At 52.1% G+C, this 19027-nt stretch overlaps 1 protein-coding gene across 7 annotated transcripts in view; it reads left to right on the top strand.

Moving 5' to 3' along the window:
• Positions 1-19027, top strand: part of BMP1 (bone morphogenetic protein 1) — an 83231-nt gene that overhangs the window by 41762 nt on the left and 22442 nt on the right. For all 7 annotated transcript variants that reach the window (XM_005285113.5, XM_005285112.5, XM_065584568.1 and 4 more), the window contains exons 5-7: positions 3772-3950; positions 4159-4264; positions 13286-13410. In XM_005285113.5, the coding sequence (XP_005285170.2) occupies positions 3772-3950; positions 4159-4264; positions 13286-13410 (410 nt within the window). The remainder of the gene's footprint in view (positions 1-3771; positions 3951-4158; positions 4265-13285; positions 13411-19027) is intronic.

Below are 19027 nucleotides of genomic sequence, written 5' to 3'. Positions count from 1 at the left end.
GCAGGCAGCCAGTGGAAATTTTATTCTTTTCATTACAGCAAGGCCTAGAAGCCACAATCTGTGTTGGGGCCCCACTGTGCTAGGTGCTGTACATGCACATGGTGAGAGTCAGTCCCTGCCCCCAAGAGCTTACAATCGGAAAAGACAGGACTAGACAAAAAGTAGGAGCGGAAACTGAGGCATAGAGCAGGGCAGTGACTTGTCCAAGGTCAGCCAGCAGCGCAGTGGCAGAGCCAGGGATAGAACGCGGATCTCTGGAGTCCCACTCTAGTACCTTAACCACTAGACTATGCTGCTTATCTGACTCTCCCTCATTTGAAAGAGCAGGTCCATAATATACCATTGCATGCTATGGGGTCCAATCCTGCAGTCCTTGCCTACCCAGACGGTCTCATTAAAGTTAACAGGTCTTCTTGCTGCAGGCCCAGGCCCAGTGCTAGAAGCAGACCACATGTGCCATTCCGGTGCAGTCCCGTCTGTTGGGGTCACTGCTTGTGATCGTTCAGCTGGTACGCAGCGATCCTTTCCAGATGCAGAGTGTGTCAGTGCTCTGCTCTAGTGCCAGGTTGGGGGAGGTCAGGCTCTGGGGCCAGATGTGGCAGGGATCCATTTGTCAGAGGTAGGGATGGACTCCTCCCCTGTGCGATGACACTCAGCTGCCGGTGAACAGAGTGGTGGCTTGTGGGAGCGCTAATTAGACCCAGTTAGGTATCTTGGCATTGAAACGCTGCCTAGCAGAGTTTGCTGTGCCCTAGCTCAGTAGAAACTTTGGTCCTGATCCTCAAAGGGTATTTAGGCACCTAACTCCCATTGAAATAAATGGAACTTAGGCACCTACATTACTTTGAGGATCTAGCCCTTTGTGCCTGATTTGGGAATTTCTTTTTTAAGGAGCTGGGTGCAAAGATCCTTTCAATACAGCAATACATATTGGAGTTGCCCAAGTTGGCCCTCCTGGCAGGATAAGAGGAAACACATTGCCACACAGTTACGCTGTGGAACTCATTGCCACATGATATATTTGAGGCCAAGAGTTTAGCAGGTTGAAAAAAGGATTGGAGATTTGTATATGGATAATAAGACTAGTCAGAGTCCTAGTAGTAAGAAAAAAATAAAACAAGAGCTTGGGAAGAGAGAGAAATCTTCATGCTTCAGGGCAGGTTATCCCTTCTTGGAGGGCAGGTTATCCCTTCTTGGAGGGCAGGGTATCCCACATTGGCCTTTTGCAGAGTTTTATGCACCATCCTCTGAAACACCTGGTGCTGGTCACTGCTGGAGACCACGCTCTTGGTTAGGTGGAGCTCTGCTTTGACCTAGTTAGGTGGTCCCTATGTTCCTGTGATTCACAGACCCGTTTGTACACAGTGTGCATATGCCTGCAAATTGGAAAATATGGTAGAACAATGAGGATGGATTCAAACAACCCAGTCTGATTATTCTGGTGAAGCAGCAGTGAAAAGTAGGTGGGGGATGCGATAGCTGTCTGCATAGTCAGCGAGAAAGGAGGAGAGTCTTTGGGGTGGGGGCTGAAATAAGATGAAATTAAGCAAGGGAAAATGAAGGCTGGCTCTCAGCAAATGTTTCCTGACAGGGAGATGTATCAGGCTGTGGAACAGCCTCCCCAGGGGAAGTGCTGGATTCTGCAGGCCTTCAGCTAGCCTACTGCATGGATCAATCCTGGGCTGGCCAGGCTGGGTAGACAGGATGGGGCCAACCTGCTTTGTTCCATCTCCACATCAAGGCAGAAGTCAACTCTAGCTGGAAGGAGGGCTGCTCCCCGGCATGGCAGGTGCTGCTTGTGCTCAGCAGATGTGGTGAGCTGGGGAGGCAGCTTTTGCTTGGAGCTCCCCCCAGCCCAAGTGCTGGAGCTGCGTGAATGCCGCCTTCTCCTCCCGTACCTGCGTGTGGTACAAATGCAATAAAGCACGGTTATTAATTAATCCTCTGGGGCATAATATTTGGTTGAGCAGAGTCAATCCACAGAGGAGCAATGAAACCACCCTCCTCCCACAGCCAGGCAGTAACAGCCAGGAGCCCTGCTCATTACCCAGGAATGAAGCCTCTTGGTGGGAAACCAGCAGGGACTTGGTGCACTGCAGAGGTGGAGGAGCAGGAGTGATGAACTTGGTCGTGCTCCGGAGCAGCCCCTATTGGCCAGCATAAGTAGCAATGCCAAAGCATGGCTCTCTCAGGTCCTAGGATTCATTCACCCCTTCGTTAAGTGACAGTGGGTTCAGCTTCTTGGTCGCTTGCTTTGTTCAGATCCAGTTCTTCCTCTTCCACCTCAGGCATGCATAGCTATAGAATAAGGTGTGCTATTGAATGAGGCAGCTGGATTCGCTAGAAGCCTGCATGCTGAGCTGAGAGCACTGAGCAGCTGAGAGGAGGTGCGCAGTACCTCACCGGATCAGGCCCTAAAGTATACATTTTACCTTGATTTGCTGGCAGCACATTCAGGCCTCCAAAAGGAGAAAGCGCCTCTCTGCGGCTAGTCAGCCCGGTGTGGCTTTGGCTGACTCCACAAATCTTTAAGGAGAGGAGTAGACAAACATAGGGCATTCCCCGAGGACCCACCTCTAATCGCAGGGGAGAGAGAGACATGTCACAAAGTGCAAGGTGTTAGAACCATCACCCAGGAAATGTCCATACATCCTGAGCCACGGGGCCAGATTCTGATCCCATTGGGAACTGGCCAACTCCCGCTGAAGCCAGTGAGTATCTCCCCATTGACTTTAATGGGAGTATAGACCAGGGTGCGTCCAATGACTTCAGGGGAGGTGAAGCAGTCTGGCCCACTGAGTGCAGAGTTCTCCTTGCTGGCCCCAAGTGGCGGGTGCATCCTGGGGTTTGGTTCAGAGCAGCAACCAGCAGCACGGATGCTCCTGCAGACCTCGTCAGAGCTCTTGGAGCCTCTGGAGTCTGGCCAAGGAGCCTTCCTGGTGGTATTTTGGCTCTTCTAGTTCCAGTCCCGGCCAGAGCGCAGAGCTGCAGAAAGGAAACGCAATTGCTCTTAGGGGTTAACCCTGAACTGGTCCCAGGCAAAGATCCAGGCCAGGTCTTACTCCATCCAAACTGGTTCCCCCATCCCCACCTGGGGCAGCTTCCCCCCCTTGCTGGTGACATTCACTTTTCCAGCTTTCACTTTTCCATCCCACAGGCAGCTGCAGGCCTCTCAGCCCTGTGGGACGTGCTGAGCCTTCCCAGTTTCCGACTAGACCCTACTCGCGTTAAAGTCACACAGGCTCTCATTTAAATAAAACCTGGGCAGGCCATTCAAAGTTTCCAGAGGGTAATGCTTTTCCAGATGTGCTGCCTCTTGTGGAGACGTTACAGCGCTAACACTTACGGCCCCGCTGAGTTCCAAACCATTCAAAGGGTCATGATTTCCCCACGGTCAGAGCGGGGCGCTCCCTACTCCACCCAGCTCCCAGATGTGCCTCAGTCATGGGAGGAGGAGGTGGGGTATCCCCACGATCGCAGGTTACTCCCGACCTTCCATCATGCGATTGCAAACCCCTGCCCATCTAGGGATCCTAGGATGATGGATGGAACCCTAACTCTAACCCCAGGTCATTTAGCGCCAGGGAAGTTCATAGCTTTAAGGCCATTAACCCTTTGGAGACTGGCATATCGGCACCTCCCCCTGAGCCCTGCCCTCAGAAATGGCAGTGATCGAAGAGTTAAGGAGAGTTGCTGATTGGCTGGCTGATCTCATTCCTGCTACGCATGGGGTTCGATGGGGCTCTTATTCCTCCTCCCCACCCACCCCAGGTGCTGCTCCTACGTGGGCCACAGAGGAGGGGGACCCCAGGCCATCTCCATTGGCAAAAACTGTGACAAGTTCGGTATCGTGGTTCATGAGCTGGGTCACGTCATCGGCTTCTGGCACGAGCACACGCGCCCAGACCGGGATGACCACGTGTCCATCGTCCGGGAGAACATCCAACCAGGTAAAGGCCCCTGCACTCCTCTCTTCTACACTCCTCTCCACTGTTCTCTTCGTCTATCCTCCCCTTCCCTTCTGCCCCATGCCCGGCATGGGAGGTAGCTGGCAGTAATCAGCCCATGCTCAAGGTTTATCCAGGTTCCCAAGCCCTTCCCCTCCTGCTGTTGCCTCCCTTGTTTTATTCATATCTCTGTCTCCCCCGGTTTCCGCAGGGCAGGAGTATAACTTCTTGAAGATGGAGCCCGAAGAGGTGGAGTCCCTGGGCGAGACGTATGATTTCGACAGCATCATGCACTATGCCAGGAACACCTTCTCCAGGTAAGAGTCCGAGGAGATGTTGCTTCATTCACTTGCTCAGCCCATGTGCACATAGAATCATGGAATATTAGGGTTGGAAGAGACCTCAGGAGGTCATCTAGTCCAACCCCCTGATCAAAGCAGGACCAACACCAACTAAATCATCCCAGCCAGGGCTTTGTTAAGTCGGGCCTTAAAAACCTCTAAGGATGGAAATTCCACCACCTCCCTAGGTAACCCATTCCAGTGTTTCACCACCCTCCTAGTGAAAAAGACTTTCCTAATATCCAACCTAAACCTCCCCCCAGGGCAACTTGAGACCATTACTCCTTGTTCTGTCATCTGCTACTACTGAGCACAGTCTAGATCCATCCTCTTTGGAGCCCCCCTTCAGGTAGTTGAAAGCAGCTATCAAATCTCCCCTCGTTCTTCTCTTCTGGAGATTAAACAATCCCAGCTCCCTCAGCCTCTCCTCGTAAGTCATCCGCTCCAGCCCCCTAATCATTTTTGTTGTGCTCCACTGGACTCTTTCCAATTTTTCCACATCCTCCTTGTAGTGTGGCCCAAAACTGGACACAGTACTCCAGATGAGGCCTCACCAGTGTTGAATAGAGGGGAATGATCACGTTCCTCGATCTGCTGGCAATGCCCCTACTTATGCAGCCCAAAATGCCGTTAGCCTTCTTGGCAACAAGGGCACACTGTTGACTCATATCCAGCTTCTCGTCCACTGTAACCCCTAGGCCCTTTTCTGCAGAACTGCTGCCTAGCCATTCCGTCTCTAGTCTGTAGCAGTGCCTGGAATTCTTCCGTCCTAAGTGCAGGACTCTGCACTTGTCCTTTTTGAACCTGATCAGATCTCTTTTGGCCCAATCCTCTAATTTGTCTAGGCCTGGCCTCTCCTACTGTAACTTCTTTGTGAAAGCCCGAGCCCTCTTTGATGCCCTGTGGACCTGCCACAGGGATGAGCCTCACTCATTGCGTCAGGCATACAGGCTAGGATGAGATTCCCAGTTGGGCACTCTCTGCTGGCTTGTTGGCCAGGTTGGGCTAGGATAATTGTCCGTTCTGCCCTGGGAAGAAGCCTGAGGGGACCAGATGCCTCTCTTGGGGGATGGGGGTTAAAGAAGCCAGGGCATGTAATAGGGAGGGAATTCGCAGGAGGAGGCAGAGAAAATTCCTTGACTCAGGCTTCTGCAGGTGAGCAGCTCCTGAGGAGCTGCAGAATTAGACCCCTAAGCCCCAAGGAGGGATCCCTTGTCTGTGTGTGCCAGGTGATGAGCCGGCTGTGGCTCTAGGGAGGTTCACCATCTCCCCCCTCTGAGGGAAAGCCAGGAGGGTATTCTCCTAAGGCATCTGGGCACAGACAGACCCTACAGGTCTCTCTTGCTTCCCAGCCGGTGCTACCCAGTGTCCCCACACAAGCTCTCCCACAAGTCCTGGCCTAGATTAGGCAGTCGGGGCTGCTGACAACGTGCAGTGGCCAGAGGGGAGATGGAGAGCGGCCAGAGAGAGAAGCAGCCACCTTGGTCACCCTGCAGGAAGTCCACTGATGGCAGACGAGGTGGGGAAATGGGTTGGGAGGTGCAGCCTCTAGCAGGGAAGCCTGCAGCCAAGGGCACTGAGGAGAGGAAAAATAATCGTCTCAGGGAGGCTCGGTGCCTTTGGGACATTCCTTCAGAATCTCAAGGCACATCCTGCTCGAGGTCCCATGTGGAGGCAGCATCCTTCAGGGGGCTGTGCCAGAGGGAGCTCCTGAATCAGCCTGAGCTAATACTCCAGTAAAAGCCCATCCCAGGGCAGGCCCAAGCAAACAACAACTCTGTCAAAATAGTCCTGGCAGCACTTACAAGGGCTGGCCACAGCCGGCTGCCTCCTAGGAGTCAGGAGTAGGAGTTGAGTGTTTACCTTAGAAAGGCAGGGGAAGTGCAGCGCTGGGCCTGGAAAACCCCTCATTGTCCTGGGGAGAAGGCTATGCTCTCCCAAGCTGCACACACCTGCCTCCCACGCTTCCCTTCTTCATCCCTGATTCAGTAATTCCTCATCCACAGCCATTATGGAAAGCCATAGAATAGGGTGCCTGGGTACTAGCATGGGGAGAGAGAGAGGAAGAAAGGAGAAATCAAAAAGCTCTATTTAATAACGATACCCAGCTCTAAGATAACCATTTAGCTGTAGTATTGAGGCCTCTCCTGTGTCTTCTGCTCTTGCCAATGCAGGATTGTTCCCTGCCGTATATTCTACAGGGTTTTGTCCCATCTGGGTTTCAATGTTTCAAACTCATGAGGCTCTTCCTCATTACCAAACGTTTCCTGCTCTTCAGCCCCAGTTTCTGCAGGTCAGGTGTATCTCATCCCATCTCCCATGCCATGAATGATTCTCCTACCCCCTCTGTGATCGCAAAGCTGGGGTCTCCTCCGAGGCGCATTGGAGCAGAGAGAGAGAGAGATGCACAGAATGTATTCTCACTTGCAGCAAGCCGTGTTTGAATCCTGATTGAATGCATGAGAAATCCCCTTAGGAGAAGTTCGCCTTCTGACACAGCCGCAGCCAGGGAAAGGGCTTTGAAAATACAAATCGCTAATTACTGTATCTCACGGATCACTGGGAGCGAGCCAGCGGCGCCACATCTGGATTTGCCGCCGCAGCCTGACTGCACTGCGCCACAGCCCACCTCCCAGCGAGTTGCGTCCTTGCATGCTATGAGCTGACGATGTCCTCTGCTGAGCCTGTGGGCTCCAGATTATCCCTCCTTTTGTTGCTGCTGTTGGTCTTGTCAGTCTTTTCCCCGGGGAGGTTGGCTCGGCAGGTGAATCCCAGGTTGTGAATTCCTTTCAGCCGAGCCCGTCGGTGCATGCTTTGCAGACGTGTGTCACTGCAGGCTATGAAGGTGCAGCTGGTGCAGTTTCTCGTTGCTCTGTGTTTGTGTTGCTGCCTGGCATGTTTCAGCCGGTACTATTGCCAGCTTCATCCATGCTGCCTGGGACGTGCTGCTGGGTCTTGCTTTCGTAAGAGACACACAATGTTCCCCAGATGGCATGAACCAACCTACCCAAACCACCTGTTATCTGTCATGGAGGCAGGTCCCTCTAGCTATTTACCATGGAGTATAACAGGACGGGGTCCAGGAGTCAGGTCCAGAGTCAGGCCTGAGTTAGTATGGGGGCTCCCTTCCTCTGCTGGGTGTCAGCAGATTCAGTGAGACCAGCCAGGCTTAGGCCCCCATTCAGCAGGTGCAGAAGCATGTGCCCCAGTCTGTTGCACTGACGTCAGCAGGACTACCCAGGTGCATAAAGATGGGCAGGTGCTTAAGTGCTTTGCTGAATCAGAGCCTGCAGCATCCTAACTAAGCACCTTGGTCCTACCAGCTCACGTTTTCAAAAGTCGCTAGTTAGGGCAGCCTGAACCAATGGGAGGGGTCTTGGTTCTGTTCCCAGCTCTGCCACTGATGGTCTGGGTGACCTTGGGCAAGTCACTTCACCTCGCTGTTTCACCTTCCTTTTCTGAGTTAGGTTGTAAACTCCTCTCAATGATGCCCCAATCTCTAGGTGCTACCATAATAATTTGAGGTGCCTTTGGCTTTTGGTGCCCAACTCGGGACCCCTCTTTGCAGAGGTGTTGAGGACTCTCAGCTCCAATTCAGGGCAGTGGGGGATGCACACATCCATCTTCTCTTAACCAGGAGAGGATGGAAATTCCGGGTGAATTCTGCAGAATTCTCCACCAGTTGGACACAAGCCTTCAGGCACCCCCGAAGGAGGGGAGGCTTTTGAACAGTGTCCTGCTGATCTGGGAAGCTGGACATCTGCCCATCACTGGGTGAAGTGGCATCTGCAGAGCCACAGCAGCCTTGATTGCCGAGAGGTCCTGGCCCTCCATCAAGAACTTTGCATAATCACAGTTGCTCGTCACATTTTTTTTCGTGAAAGCTGGGCCCCGGGGACTCGATATGGGACAGACGCTTGGGCTGCTCCCTCATGATTCATATTCCCAGGGTCATTGGCAACTCGCCCCATGGTTACTCATTGCGGAGCCGGCCCTGAAATTTCATCACTTATTTTCCATCTCCAGCCAAAGCCTTTTGAGGAGGAAAAAGGCTGGACATGGAGCATCCTCTAGGATGATTTGCCGCACATGGTGGTGGTGCTGCTGCTGCTGGTAGAGAATGTCCCATCTGCCTTGCCTTGTGCTGCTCTTTTAAATTCTGTTGCCTCTCCCGTCTTTGCCCTGGCTGCCAGATGAGGGTCCCTGCCAACTGGGTGAAACGTGTAACAATAACTCCACAGGGCCAGGAAAGCATGCCTGCAGATCACTCAAGATGACAGGATGGAAACCATCGAGAAATAAAAGCCCCCGCTCCCCCTCCCCCCGCATGCTCCCCTTTCCAGATTTAAACACGTCCATATGGTAACAGGAGCAGGGAAAGATTCCGTTCATTAATGGCAGAGTCCCGACCTGTGGGGGGAGAGAGCCCAAGCTGCTTGCACAGCCTCTCTCTGTCTCAGCGCCTGGTTCTCATTCTTTTTCATTTTCCTCCGTTCCCTCTTCCTCTCGTTCTTTCATTTTCTCTCTCTCGGGGTATGTCTACACTGCCACAGTGCGTCAGACCTGGTCTGCACTAGAAAAGGAGGTGGGTTTAATGACAACATGGGTCGGGGTGTGAAAAGGCCATACCCTCGAGTTACGCAGACCTCTCGGAGAGGTGGATTAACGACAGCGATGGGAGCGGTTTCCCCATCGTGGCAGTAACCCAGTCCCTAAGAGGCAGCAGCTAGATAAACGGAAGAATTCTTCCATCAACCTAACGCCATCTGCCCCAGGGGTTAGGTCAGTATAGCCACATCCTAAATTCCCTCTAAGCTGCGTGGCCACGTGGCTGCCTGTTAAGCCCCAGCCAGGGAAAAGGAGCCCCTCCCTTGGCCTGGCCCAGCCCCATCGGAGCTGCCGCAGCTGGGGAGAGGCACTTCTCCCCCAGCCCCGAGCTGCTGCGGCGAAAGGGCTGAGGGGAGTCCTCTCTCCCCACTGCAGCCCCTGGGCAGCCTGCAGCCCAAACCCCTCATCCCCGGCCCCACCCCAGAGCCCGCACCCCAATCCTCTGCCCCAGCCCTGAGCCCCCTCCCGCACCCCGGCCCCCTCATCCCTGGCCCTAAGCCTGCACCCCCGGTCAGAGCCCTCATCTCCCCAACCCTCTGCCCCAGCCCTGAGCCCCCTCCCGTACCCCTCATCCCCAGCTCCGCCCCAGAGCCTGCACCCTCAGCCAGAGTCCTCACCCTCCCCCCCAACCTCAACCTGCTGCCCCAGCCCTGAGCCCCCTCCTCCACCCCGAACCCTCCCAGCCAGAACCCTCCCCCTCCACCCCAACCCTCACCCCAGCCCAGAGCCCCCTCCCACACTCTGAACCCCTCGGCCCCACCCCCACCACATGAATTTTGTTGTGCGCACTAATATGGAGGTGCTGTGTCACACAGGGTCGTGACACACATCACCTCCATATTGGTGCACATAACAAAATTCGTCCCGCACATGGACATAAAAAATTAGAGGGAACACTGGCCACATCTCTCAGAAGTGTGGATTTTTCACATCCCTGAGAGATGGAGTTTTGCTGCTGTAAGTTCCCTGTGTAGACCAGTCTTCTGTTCCTCTTCCACACACATTCTCACTCATTTTCTCTCTGCCTTTTCCTTGCCCTGTTTTATTTTCTCTCTCTCTCTCTCTCTCTCTCACACACACACACACTGACTGACTGACTGTCTTTAGCCTACCTCGCAGCCTGTGGGCACCATGGAATTTGCTCCCTGTTGAGTTGCTTCTAAGAAGAGGCAAGAAATATAGACGCCAAAGCATGGGACATAGGATGGGCCAATGCTGTGTCTGTAATACACTTTGAGCCCGATCCTGCTCCCGTTAAAGTTGCTGGGGAAACTGCTGTTGCCCCAGGATCGGGTGCACTGGCTTATCAGAATGTGGGGGTGTTCATCTCTTTGGTTTGGGCCCTGGGGGTGGCCCTCCAGGAAAGCTGAGTGCAGGAGCCTTGCCCTTCGGGATGGTGTGTCTGGGGGAAGATCCTGCCTTCTTCAGTTGGATTAGATGGTGAGAGAGACGAGGGGCTTCCCAGCTGCCTTGGTGATGGGGAGTGAAACTGCTTCCCTGACCTGCTCCTGTTTGTGGGATGAGCTCAGAGCAGAGGTGGGATAATGCCCTCAGACCACAGCCTGGCCCATGAGCAATCCCTCTCCACTCTCCCTTCAGGGCACTCCTCTGGTGGTTTCGGTCTCCGGTGACGACAAAAGCTTCCCCCCCACCGCTCCTCCCGGAGGTTCTCCCAGCATGTCTTGGCTGCCCTGCTTGCTGGTGGCTGGGTTTCATGACAGCTCCGCACCCTTGTTTACATTTTGGTGTATTTTCACGTTTGGTTGTGAAATGGCGAAGGGCCATGGGGAGCTGCCCTGTTCTGTACAGCTGCTGCTGGCTGGTCAGGATTATGCATCGGGTCACTCCAAAGGCATATACTTCATGTAATCAGTGTCAGAGATGGAACTAGAATGCAGGACCTCCTCTGCTCTCACCACTAGACCCCACTCCCCTCCCAGAGCTAGGGATAGAACCCAGGAGTCCTAGCTCCAAACCCCCTCTGCTCTAATCATTAGACCGCATTCCCCTCACAAGACTTACCCTAATTGGAAGATGGCACCACCCCACCCCAGCCCCGCTGCTCCCACTGCACCCCAGGTCTCAATCTCTGACTGGCAGATGAGTTAGCTGCCCCTGTCCCCCCACCAGCTGCATGCAATCCTGTTCTTCCGTCGCTACGGGCTTCCAGCTTGTTTGACTCACTTTCCTTCACATATACAAGGAGCACTTTAATTACAGGGGCGTGTGAGCTGTTTTTAGCAGCTTGCCCCTTTTTTTCCCTAGAACAGAGCTGACCTCCGCCTGGAACTTTACAGCTGTGCCACCCTTTGTGGGGCGCGGTGTGTGACGCCCACACACAGTCCCAGGGGAGGAAGCAAGCCCACGTATTAGAGAGTTCGGACTCAGCTGCCTTGATGTGGTCCCCACAAGCCGGGCCAGAACCGGCACAGACAGCGTCGTGACCCGCCCCCCCAGCTGCACTCAGCTAGGAGTGGTGCTGCTGCCCGTTGCACTCCTCCTACTTCAATTTCAGCCCCCTCCCCTCAGCACCTTTCCCCACACACTCAGGATTGTTATCCCTGGATGGCTGATTTAAAGCCATGTGTTTGTTATGGTCTCCTGTCAACCTGGCCCAAAGCAGCACAGCTCCTCCAGAATTGTCTCCCTCCTGCTCCCCAAGCTGCTGCCCCAGCTCCATTAAGGGGCTGGTGTCAAAGCAAACTTCCCTCTGGTTGATAACTGACGATACTGCTGAACGTAGCAATGCCATGGCTGGTACTAATGCTACCGATAACTGACGATACTGCTGACCGTAGCAATGCTAATAGGATGTATAGCACTATGGTGCTATAATATTAATACTGCTATTCATAAAATCATAGAATATTAGGGTTGGAAGAGACTTCAGGAGATCATCTAGTCCAACCCCCTGCTCAAAGCAGGACCAACACCAACTAAATCATCTCAGCCAGGGCTTTGTTAAGTCGGACCTTAAAAACCTCTAAGGATGGAGATTCCACCACCTCCCTAAGTAACCCATTCCAGTGCTTCACCACCCTCCTAGTGAAATAATGTTTCCTAATATCCAACCTAGACCTCCCCCACTGCAACTTGAGACCATTGCTCCTTGTTCTGTCATCTGCCACCACTGAGAACAGCCAAGCTCCATCCTCTTTGGAACCCCCCTTCAGGTAATTGAAGGCTGCTATCAAATCCCCCTCACTCTTCTTTTCTGCAGACTAAATAACCCCCGTTCCCTCAGCCTCTCCTCATAAGTCATGTGCCCCAGCCCCCTGATCATTTTCGTTGCCCTCCGCTGGACTCTCTCCAATTTGTCCACATCCCTTCTGCAGTGGGGAGACCAAAACTGGATGCAATACTCAAGGTGTGGCCTCACCAGTGCTGAACAGAGGGGAATAATCATGTCCGTCGATCTGCTGGCAATGCTCCTACTAATACAGCCCAATATGCCGTTAGCCTTCTTGGCAGCAAGAGCACACTGTTGACTCATATCCAGCTTCTTGTCCACTGTAATCCCCGGATCCTTTTCTGCAGAACTGCTGCTTAGCCAATACTGTGAATGCTACTGATAAGTTGCAACACTGCTGAGAATAGTTGTAGAAATACAACTACCAATGCTACTTAACATTTCTAAGATAGTTTTCAATGCTATTGATAGGAGTATTAATGCTACTATTACTGTTTCTAATACTAATATGTTAATTAATCCTAGCTCTAATACACAGTGCTACTTGTAATACTGCACTACTAATAGTACTATAGTAACAGTACTAGTATGGGTTCCCTGAAGCCTTTGGGGCCGTTACTGTGGTATGAGTTCTGCTCCTCTCGCCTTTGTCGGTGCTTTTCCTTCCCATCTGCTTCTCCATCCACCTTTTCTCTTCCACCCACTTGGTCCTAAAATCTCCCACAATGAAGCTGCACTGTCTCCTGAGCGGGCCACTGGTGTACTTCTCCCCCCTTCAATCCGCCAGTCATTCCAGGAAATAATTGAGCTGAATTTTTGTGGCACCTTCTTTGACTGTGTGGCCAGTCGGGGTCTGGGCCATGTTCATCTCTGGGATAACTCCATTGACTCCAGCCTCTCTCCAAGCACAGTGAGCGACGTTCGCTGTGGCCATGTACAGCTTAGACATGAGCGGACCTGGACTCTTGCATGCCCACTGAGCCTCACTTAGGCTCTCAGACTGGGCCTGGGCATGCTACCGAGGCAGCGTGCTCAGAGAGGAGGGCAGGAACCTTCCCTGCTCTGCAGCCAGTTTGGGCAGCAGGGGAGCCCTGCATGGAGCCGATGAAATGTGAATTTCTGACGCAGGTGCCGCTTTGCTATGGAGCTGAGTAACTGGTGTCATCCATTCTCCTCACCCCTCTCTGCTCTTGTTCCAGGGGGGTTTTCCTTGACACCATCAAGCCCAAATACAATGTGAACGGGGTGGTACCCCACATCGGCCAGCGGACTCGGCTGAGCAAAGGGGACATAGATCAGGCACGCAAGCTTTATAGATGTCCAGGTAAGAACCACTGGCTACTCAGTATCCAAGGTGGGGGTTGGGTAGGTGCTGGGATCAAGGGGAAAAGGGCAACATAGCCTGACCTGATACAGTATTATTATTACTGGTATTACAGTAGCATCCAAGATCCCAGTTGAGCTTGGGGCCCTATTGTGCTAGGTGCTGTACATACACATAAGTCAGAGACAGTGCCTGCCCTGAAAAGCTTGCAATCTAAATAGAGGAGGCAGACAAAGAATAGGAAAATGGGGACTGTCTCCATTTTACAGAGGGGAAACTGAGGCACAGCAAGGTCACCCAGGGAGTCCATTGCAGAGGCAGGAATTGAACCTTAGACCCCAGGAAACCTTAACCACATAACCCTTCCAGTTGAAATTGTTCAAATTTTGAAATTTCCACCAAAAAATTCGTCAGAATTTCAAATTTTTGACCAAAAAAAATTGACAATTTTTTTCTCCAATTCTCCCTGGTTTTCAATCAACCATGGGATGACTAATTTTTTACCTTTTCAAAAAAAAATTTGTTGACATAACTTCTAAGAAAAATAAATAATAAAACCAGGGAAATAAATAAATAGCGCGCGAGAGAGAAATTTAGAAAAAACAAAACCCAGCTCAAATACACACTGCTGTGAGCACAATCAGAGTGTAGTATGCATTCTTTATAGGTCTGTAGTGTATTTTTTATTCTAGCTGAGCCACACACCTATTTTGTTTGTCTCCTAGCTGCATGAATGTAAAATCTTTGCTTAGGACGACTCAGAAGGGAGTTTAGAGGTCAGAGAATGAGTCAGTGACCCGTAGGGAGTTCCACTGGGAATGGAATCACAGCCTCCGATTTGGTAACACCAGCTGGAGTAAGCTGAGCCTGGTGTCCCAACCCCTTCCTTGTGTGTTATGTCCCCCGGGTTCTGATGACATGCTCTGATCTGACCGCTTCCCATTGCTTTATGAATGGAAATAGCATGACATAACCCAGGTCTGAGAGCCCAGTCTGGACCGACAGCTCCCATCTTCACCAAGGCTTTGGAGACCATCCAGCCATCCCCGGTTCTGGCGCCAGCAATTAAAGAGATGTCAGAAAGGAAGGCAGGGACAAGTAGTCAAGAGACGAGCTGGGAGTGTGTGAAACTTCTGGTTCCCATCTGACTCCTAACTCCTTGTCGGGCCTGGAGATCTCAGACAACCAGCCTCGCTCACCCTCTATATTCACAGAGAGGTCAAAGGCTTGTAAACAGAATGGGCTTGTTTTTCCACCAAGGAGTTCAGTGGGAACGTTTCTGAAGGGAATGATGAGTCAGTGCCAGGGAATGGGGGGGGTGCAGCAGAGGGGGAGCTACTGGCAGAGTTGAGTGTGTGAGGAGCACGGGGCTCGGATAGCAGGGTCAGGAGTGAGGTGCATTGACGGAGGTAGGGTGGGTAGCCCAGAGCTGGAATAGCGACAGGTGCAGTGGGACAGGATTGAAGTGCTCCGGCAGAGTTGTGTGTAGGGAACTTGCAGCCCACCCTCGTTTTGCCTGGCTCTAACTGGTGCTGATCACTTCAGGGACCACTCCATTTCCCCTAAATTCAGTCAAAACAGAATGAAGATAAAGATGATAAAAATCTGCTGAGTTTCCCGAGCCCTAGATGGGCCCTTTCTGCTGCTTTCTCTGGAGCCCACCTGAGAGAGGTCGGCAAGCCCTGTTATAAACCTTCCCCCTTGTGGGTTGCTGCAAATGGAGGAAGTTACGAAGAACCAAAGCACGTGTCAGGCAAACAGAAGGGGGCTCTGCAGTGCCACCCACGAAAAATAGCCCTGGAGACACATGCCTTGTGACAGTTGCCTCACCAGCTTCCCCCACTCCCAGCTGACAGGGTGTTAATGGAGAAGACAGGCTGGCCAACAGCTGTCAGTCTCCTGTCTTCCCTGGGGCTTCCTGCAGGCATCAAATCGAGTATCTTCCAGATGGTTTTCCTGATGTGCATGGTGTGACCACGTGGCCCATCCGGGGTTAGTAATCGGAATATTGTTCTGCAATGTCAGTGAGAATGAGTCGATTTTGCTGCAGTTGTCCACGGCTGGGGGAGACACTGTTGAATCTCCTAACAAGTTCTAATTGGCTGCCTCATTGCGCTCGGTGCTGTACATACACAGAATAAGAGATGGCCCCTGCCTCAAAGTGCTCACAATGTAAATGGACAAGACAGACAAAGGAACAACTGAGATCCCCATTGTACAGATGGGGAACAGAGAGAGAAAGTCAGCGGAGTTACTCCCAGTGCAGCCTGAGATCTGAACCTGGCCCTGTGAGCCAAAGAACAATGCTGTGTAGGAGCCAGGGCACCTGGGTTCTATTCCTGCCTCTGTCACTGACTGGGCTTGAGCAAGTCATTCCACTTATCCGTGCCTCAGTTTCCCCATCTATGAAATGAGGTTAATACCAAGCTCCTTGGGCCAGAGGGGAGTGGAGTGCAAGGTTGAATTCATCAATGTATGCAAAGTGCTTTAGGATCCTCAGGTGAAGGTGCTAGAAATGGGTAATGTATTTGCAGGGCATCTATGGTAGATGCTATGGTGACCGAGGCATTACAAATGTGTGTGATATCTAAGTACACTACAGATAGCAGACCGAGATCCAGAAATCTAGATGGACCCTGATTCAGGACAGGAGCAGACCCTGCAGAAATCCCTGCTGCTTAGAGATAATTTTTACAGTGGAATAAAATGAGACATGTGCCTTATTTTGCTTCTTTATAATGGAGAAGGAAGCCTAAAAGGAGCTTTGTTTTTGTTTTATTTTGTTTTTTGTTTTGTTGATTAATCACAAAGTAAGGAGGAGTGACAGCTCTTCTTCTGTTTGTTTTAAATCGAAATTCGGGTCCGCTCTCAGGTGGAAGGCTCTATGGAGGACTGGAGAACTATGACATCACATAGGCAAGGAGAGCACAAGTTGGGCAATTGAGTGGAGAAGGGATTTTTAGTCAAAGACGTTAGAACTTTTTGTGCCAAATTGTCTCCATTGGCTTCATGGGAGTTTTGTCCTTTTACATGGATTTTTTGCCCTTTGTTTATCATTAGTTCCTGTTTAACTCCAGTGCCTAATTGGCCTCTTGGAGAAAGGGAGTCTTTGTTAAACATATAACACCTTTGCCTGGCCCTTGCAGTGAGAACCCCCAAGAGACCTTCTAGAGGTTCTCCAGCAAACTCAGGGCAGAACAGAGTGGAAATTGCTGATATTTCTACGGTTAGAAACCAAGCAGGGAAAATTATTATTAAAAAGAGTGCAAGCCTCCTTTGTCCATGGGAGGGACAGGCTCAAACCCCAATTCTGAAATTATCTTTTACATTTCACCTTTAATCTTGCTCCATCAACACAGTCCCCAGTGCTGGCTCCACACTCAGGGGGGTGAGGAAGAATGTATTGGCCCGTGGACAGCAGTACTGAAACGTTGCTCAGCTTCGCCACGGCCGACTAGATCATGTGGCTTCCAGATGGTAGTGCTGGGCTAGCTCCAGATAGTGCTAAGTAGTAAACCTGTCATGGGCCCAGCTGGCTGGCTGGCCACGGCATGGCGTGGCAGGGTGTGTGTGTGGGGGAGACTCCTGTCCTGATGGAGGCGGGGCTGCCACGGGGGCATAAGTGCAGATGCAGCTCCTGGAAAGCCTTAATTGGCACTTGGATGCAGCTCTCCCCTGGCTGGGTTTGAGGGTCTGGCTTGGTGGCTATTGGAGCTGGAAAGCAGGGGGAAATTGTTTATAGGAGAGCGTTCAATCCATGGTGCTCTGCTGGAAAGGCTGAGACTTGAGTGAGGGGGCGGGGGGGGGGGGCAACACGAAAACTCTTAGGTTTAATTTTCCATTTTAAAGTTGGGACTTCTGTTGCTGTGGCAACATGGCACCAGGTTGGGTTTCCATGGCTACTTGGGAGCTTCAGTCCAGGCTATTGATTTGATTGGGGGGGTGAGGGGGATGCATCTTAAAAAGGCCAGTGCTGCTATTTGGGTGACAAGAAGCAAAGCCCAGAGACAAAAGACGGAGATTTCCCTTGGAGCAATGCAGCCAGAGGGGTTGGGTGTGTGTGTTAAACATCAGGTTTGGAAGTGCACTTCTGCAGGAATGCAGGGCCAACTCCCAGCCAAGTATCAGAGGGGTAGCCGTGTTAGTCTGGATCTGTAAAAAGCGACAAAGAGTCCTGTGGCACCTTATAGACTAAGAGAAGTATTGGAGCATAAGCTTTTGTGGGTGAATACCCACTTTGTCAGATGCATGACAGCCAAGGTGATTCAGCCTGGCTAAGGGGGATAAATTGTCCCCTTTGCAATGTGCTGCTTGGGGGGTGGAGAGGGGGTCTATTTTTGGGATGGGATCTTTGAAAGCCACTGGTTGTTGAGCCTGATCCAAACATCCCTGAACTCTGCATTTAGATCTTGTGGCAACCTCCCTCTGGATGGGATGCCGGAGTTTGTGAGAGCTACCAAGGGGCAGAGCATGCACTCTGGCAGTCCAGAGAGGCGAGCCTGGCCCAATTCTCTGTCTGTACAGTAACTGGGAGCACGTTGTGCTGTGCCGTACGGTCCTGTGGGAACACTTCCCAGGGCTGCAGAGTGCACCCTCTCCTTGTCCCCAGGATCAGCTCCCCAGCACGCCTTCAGCGCTTTAGTGGTCCGTTGAGCCATTTCCTATGGGTACTTGCCTCCCTTGATCTGTGCTCCCTTGGAATGGGGCTCCGGGTCTAAAGGCACCTCCAGTCCCATTACAGCATCAGGAGTCCAGACTGTTCAGAGCTGCTGGGCCCACAGAAGGAGGCTGGAGTCCCCGGAACAGCAGTGCAAAAGCAAAGAGTTTTGGGGTATACCTGGCGCATGTGTGAAGTTCACCTGGTTTTGCATCAGGACCACAGACTGGTCAGAACGCTGGGAGTTCAGAGTCAGACCCCAAGCAGGCCCTGGGGTTTCTAAGGTTCCCTATAGCTTTAGTTCCCCGCCACTACCCCAATCCACATAATCCTTCTAAAGAAACAGCCCCACACGCAACCCTGCGACCATCCCCCACTCGCACCCAGCTATTATTCAGAAGCTCTTCCTGCACCTAGACTCTAGCTCCTGTCTTCATCCCACTGCTGCTTTTCCTCCCTGATACAAACCTGGCAGCTCTGGACACTTCATTCCACCTGCTGCTGCTAGTGGTACCCAGCCTCCCCATAGGTGCTGGAACTAGAGGCGCTGGGGGGGTGCCGCCGCACCCCTTGGCTTGAAGTGGATTCCATCATATACAGGGTTTACAGTTTGATTCAATGTCTCTCGACACTATACAAATTGTTTCGGCGCCCCTGCCCACCCGGCCATACAGCTCCTCCTGTCACAAACCCTTTCAGAAGCCTTGGCTTGTCGTGCACCTTGAGAATACATGCCAGTAACACGTCCCTGTGTGTTTCCACTATAAACAGGAGAGACCCTAAAGTCAGCCAGCCCGGATACCTTCTGCTCACGCTCACAGAGCTGGCACGGGGAGGGTTGCAGATGGAAAACTCAAGGCACTGCTTTTGGGAGGGCAGGGAGCTGTTAGCAACACATTAACCCTTGTAACCGTGGGAGCAAGTAGCTTGGATCCAGAGTTTGATCTCGGATATGTTGTC

Source organism: Chrysemys picta, chromosome 2 (assembly GCF_011386835.1).
Source record: "Chrysemys picta bellii isolate R12L10 chromosome 2, ASM1138683v2, whole genome shotgun sequence".
NCBI classification, from domain to species: domain Eukaryota; kingdom Metazoa; phylum Chordata; order Testudines; family Emydidae; genus Chrysemys; species Chrysemys picta.
The sequence above is the reverse complement of the archived record's forward strand: the minus strand, read 5'-3'. Positions and strand labels throughout refer to the sequence as shown.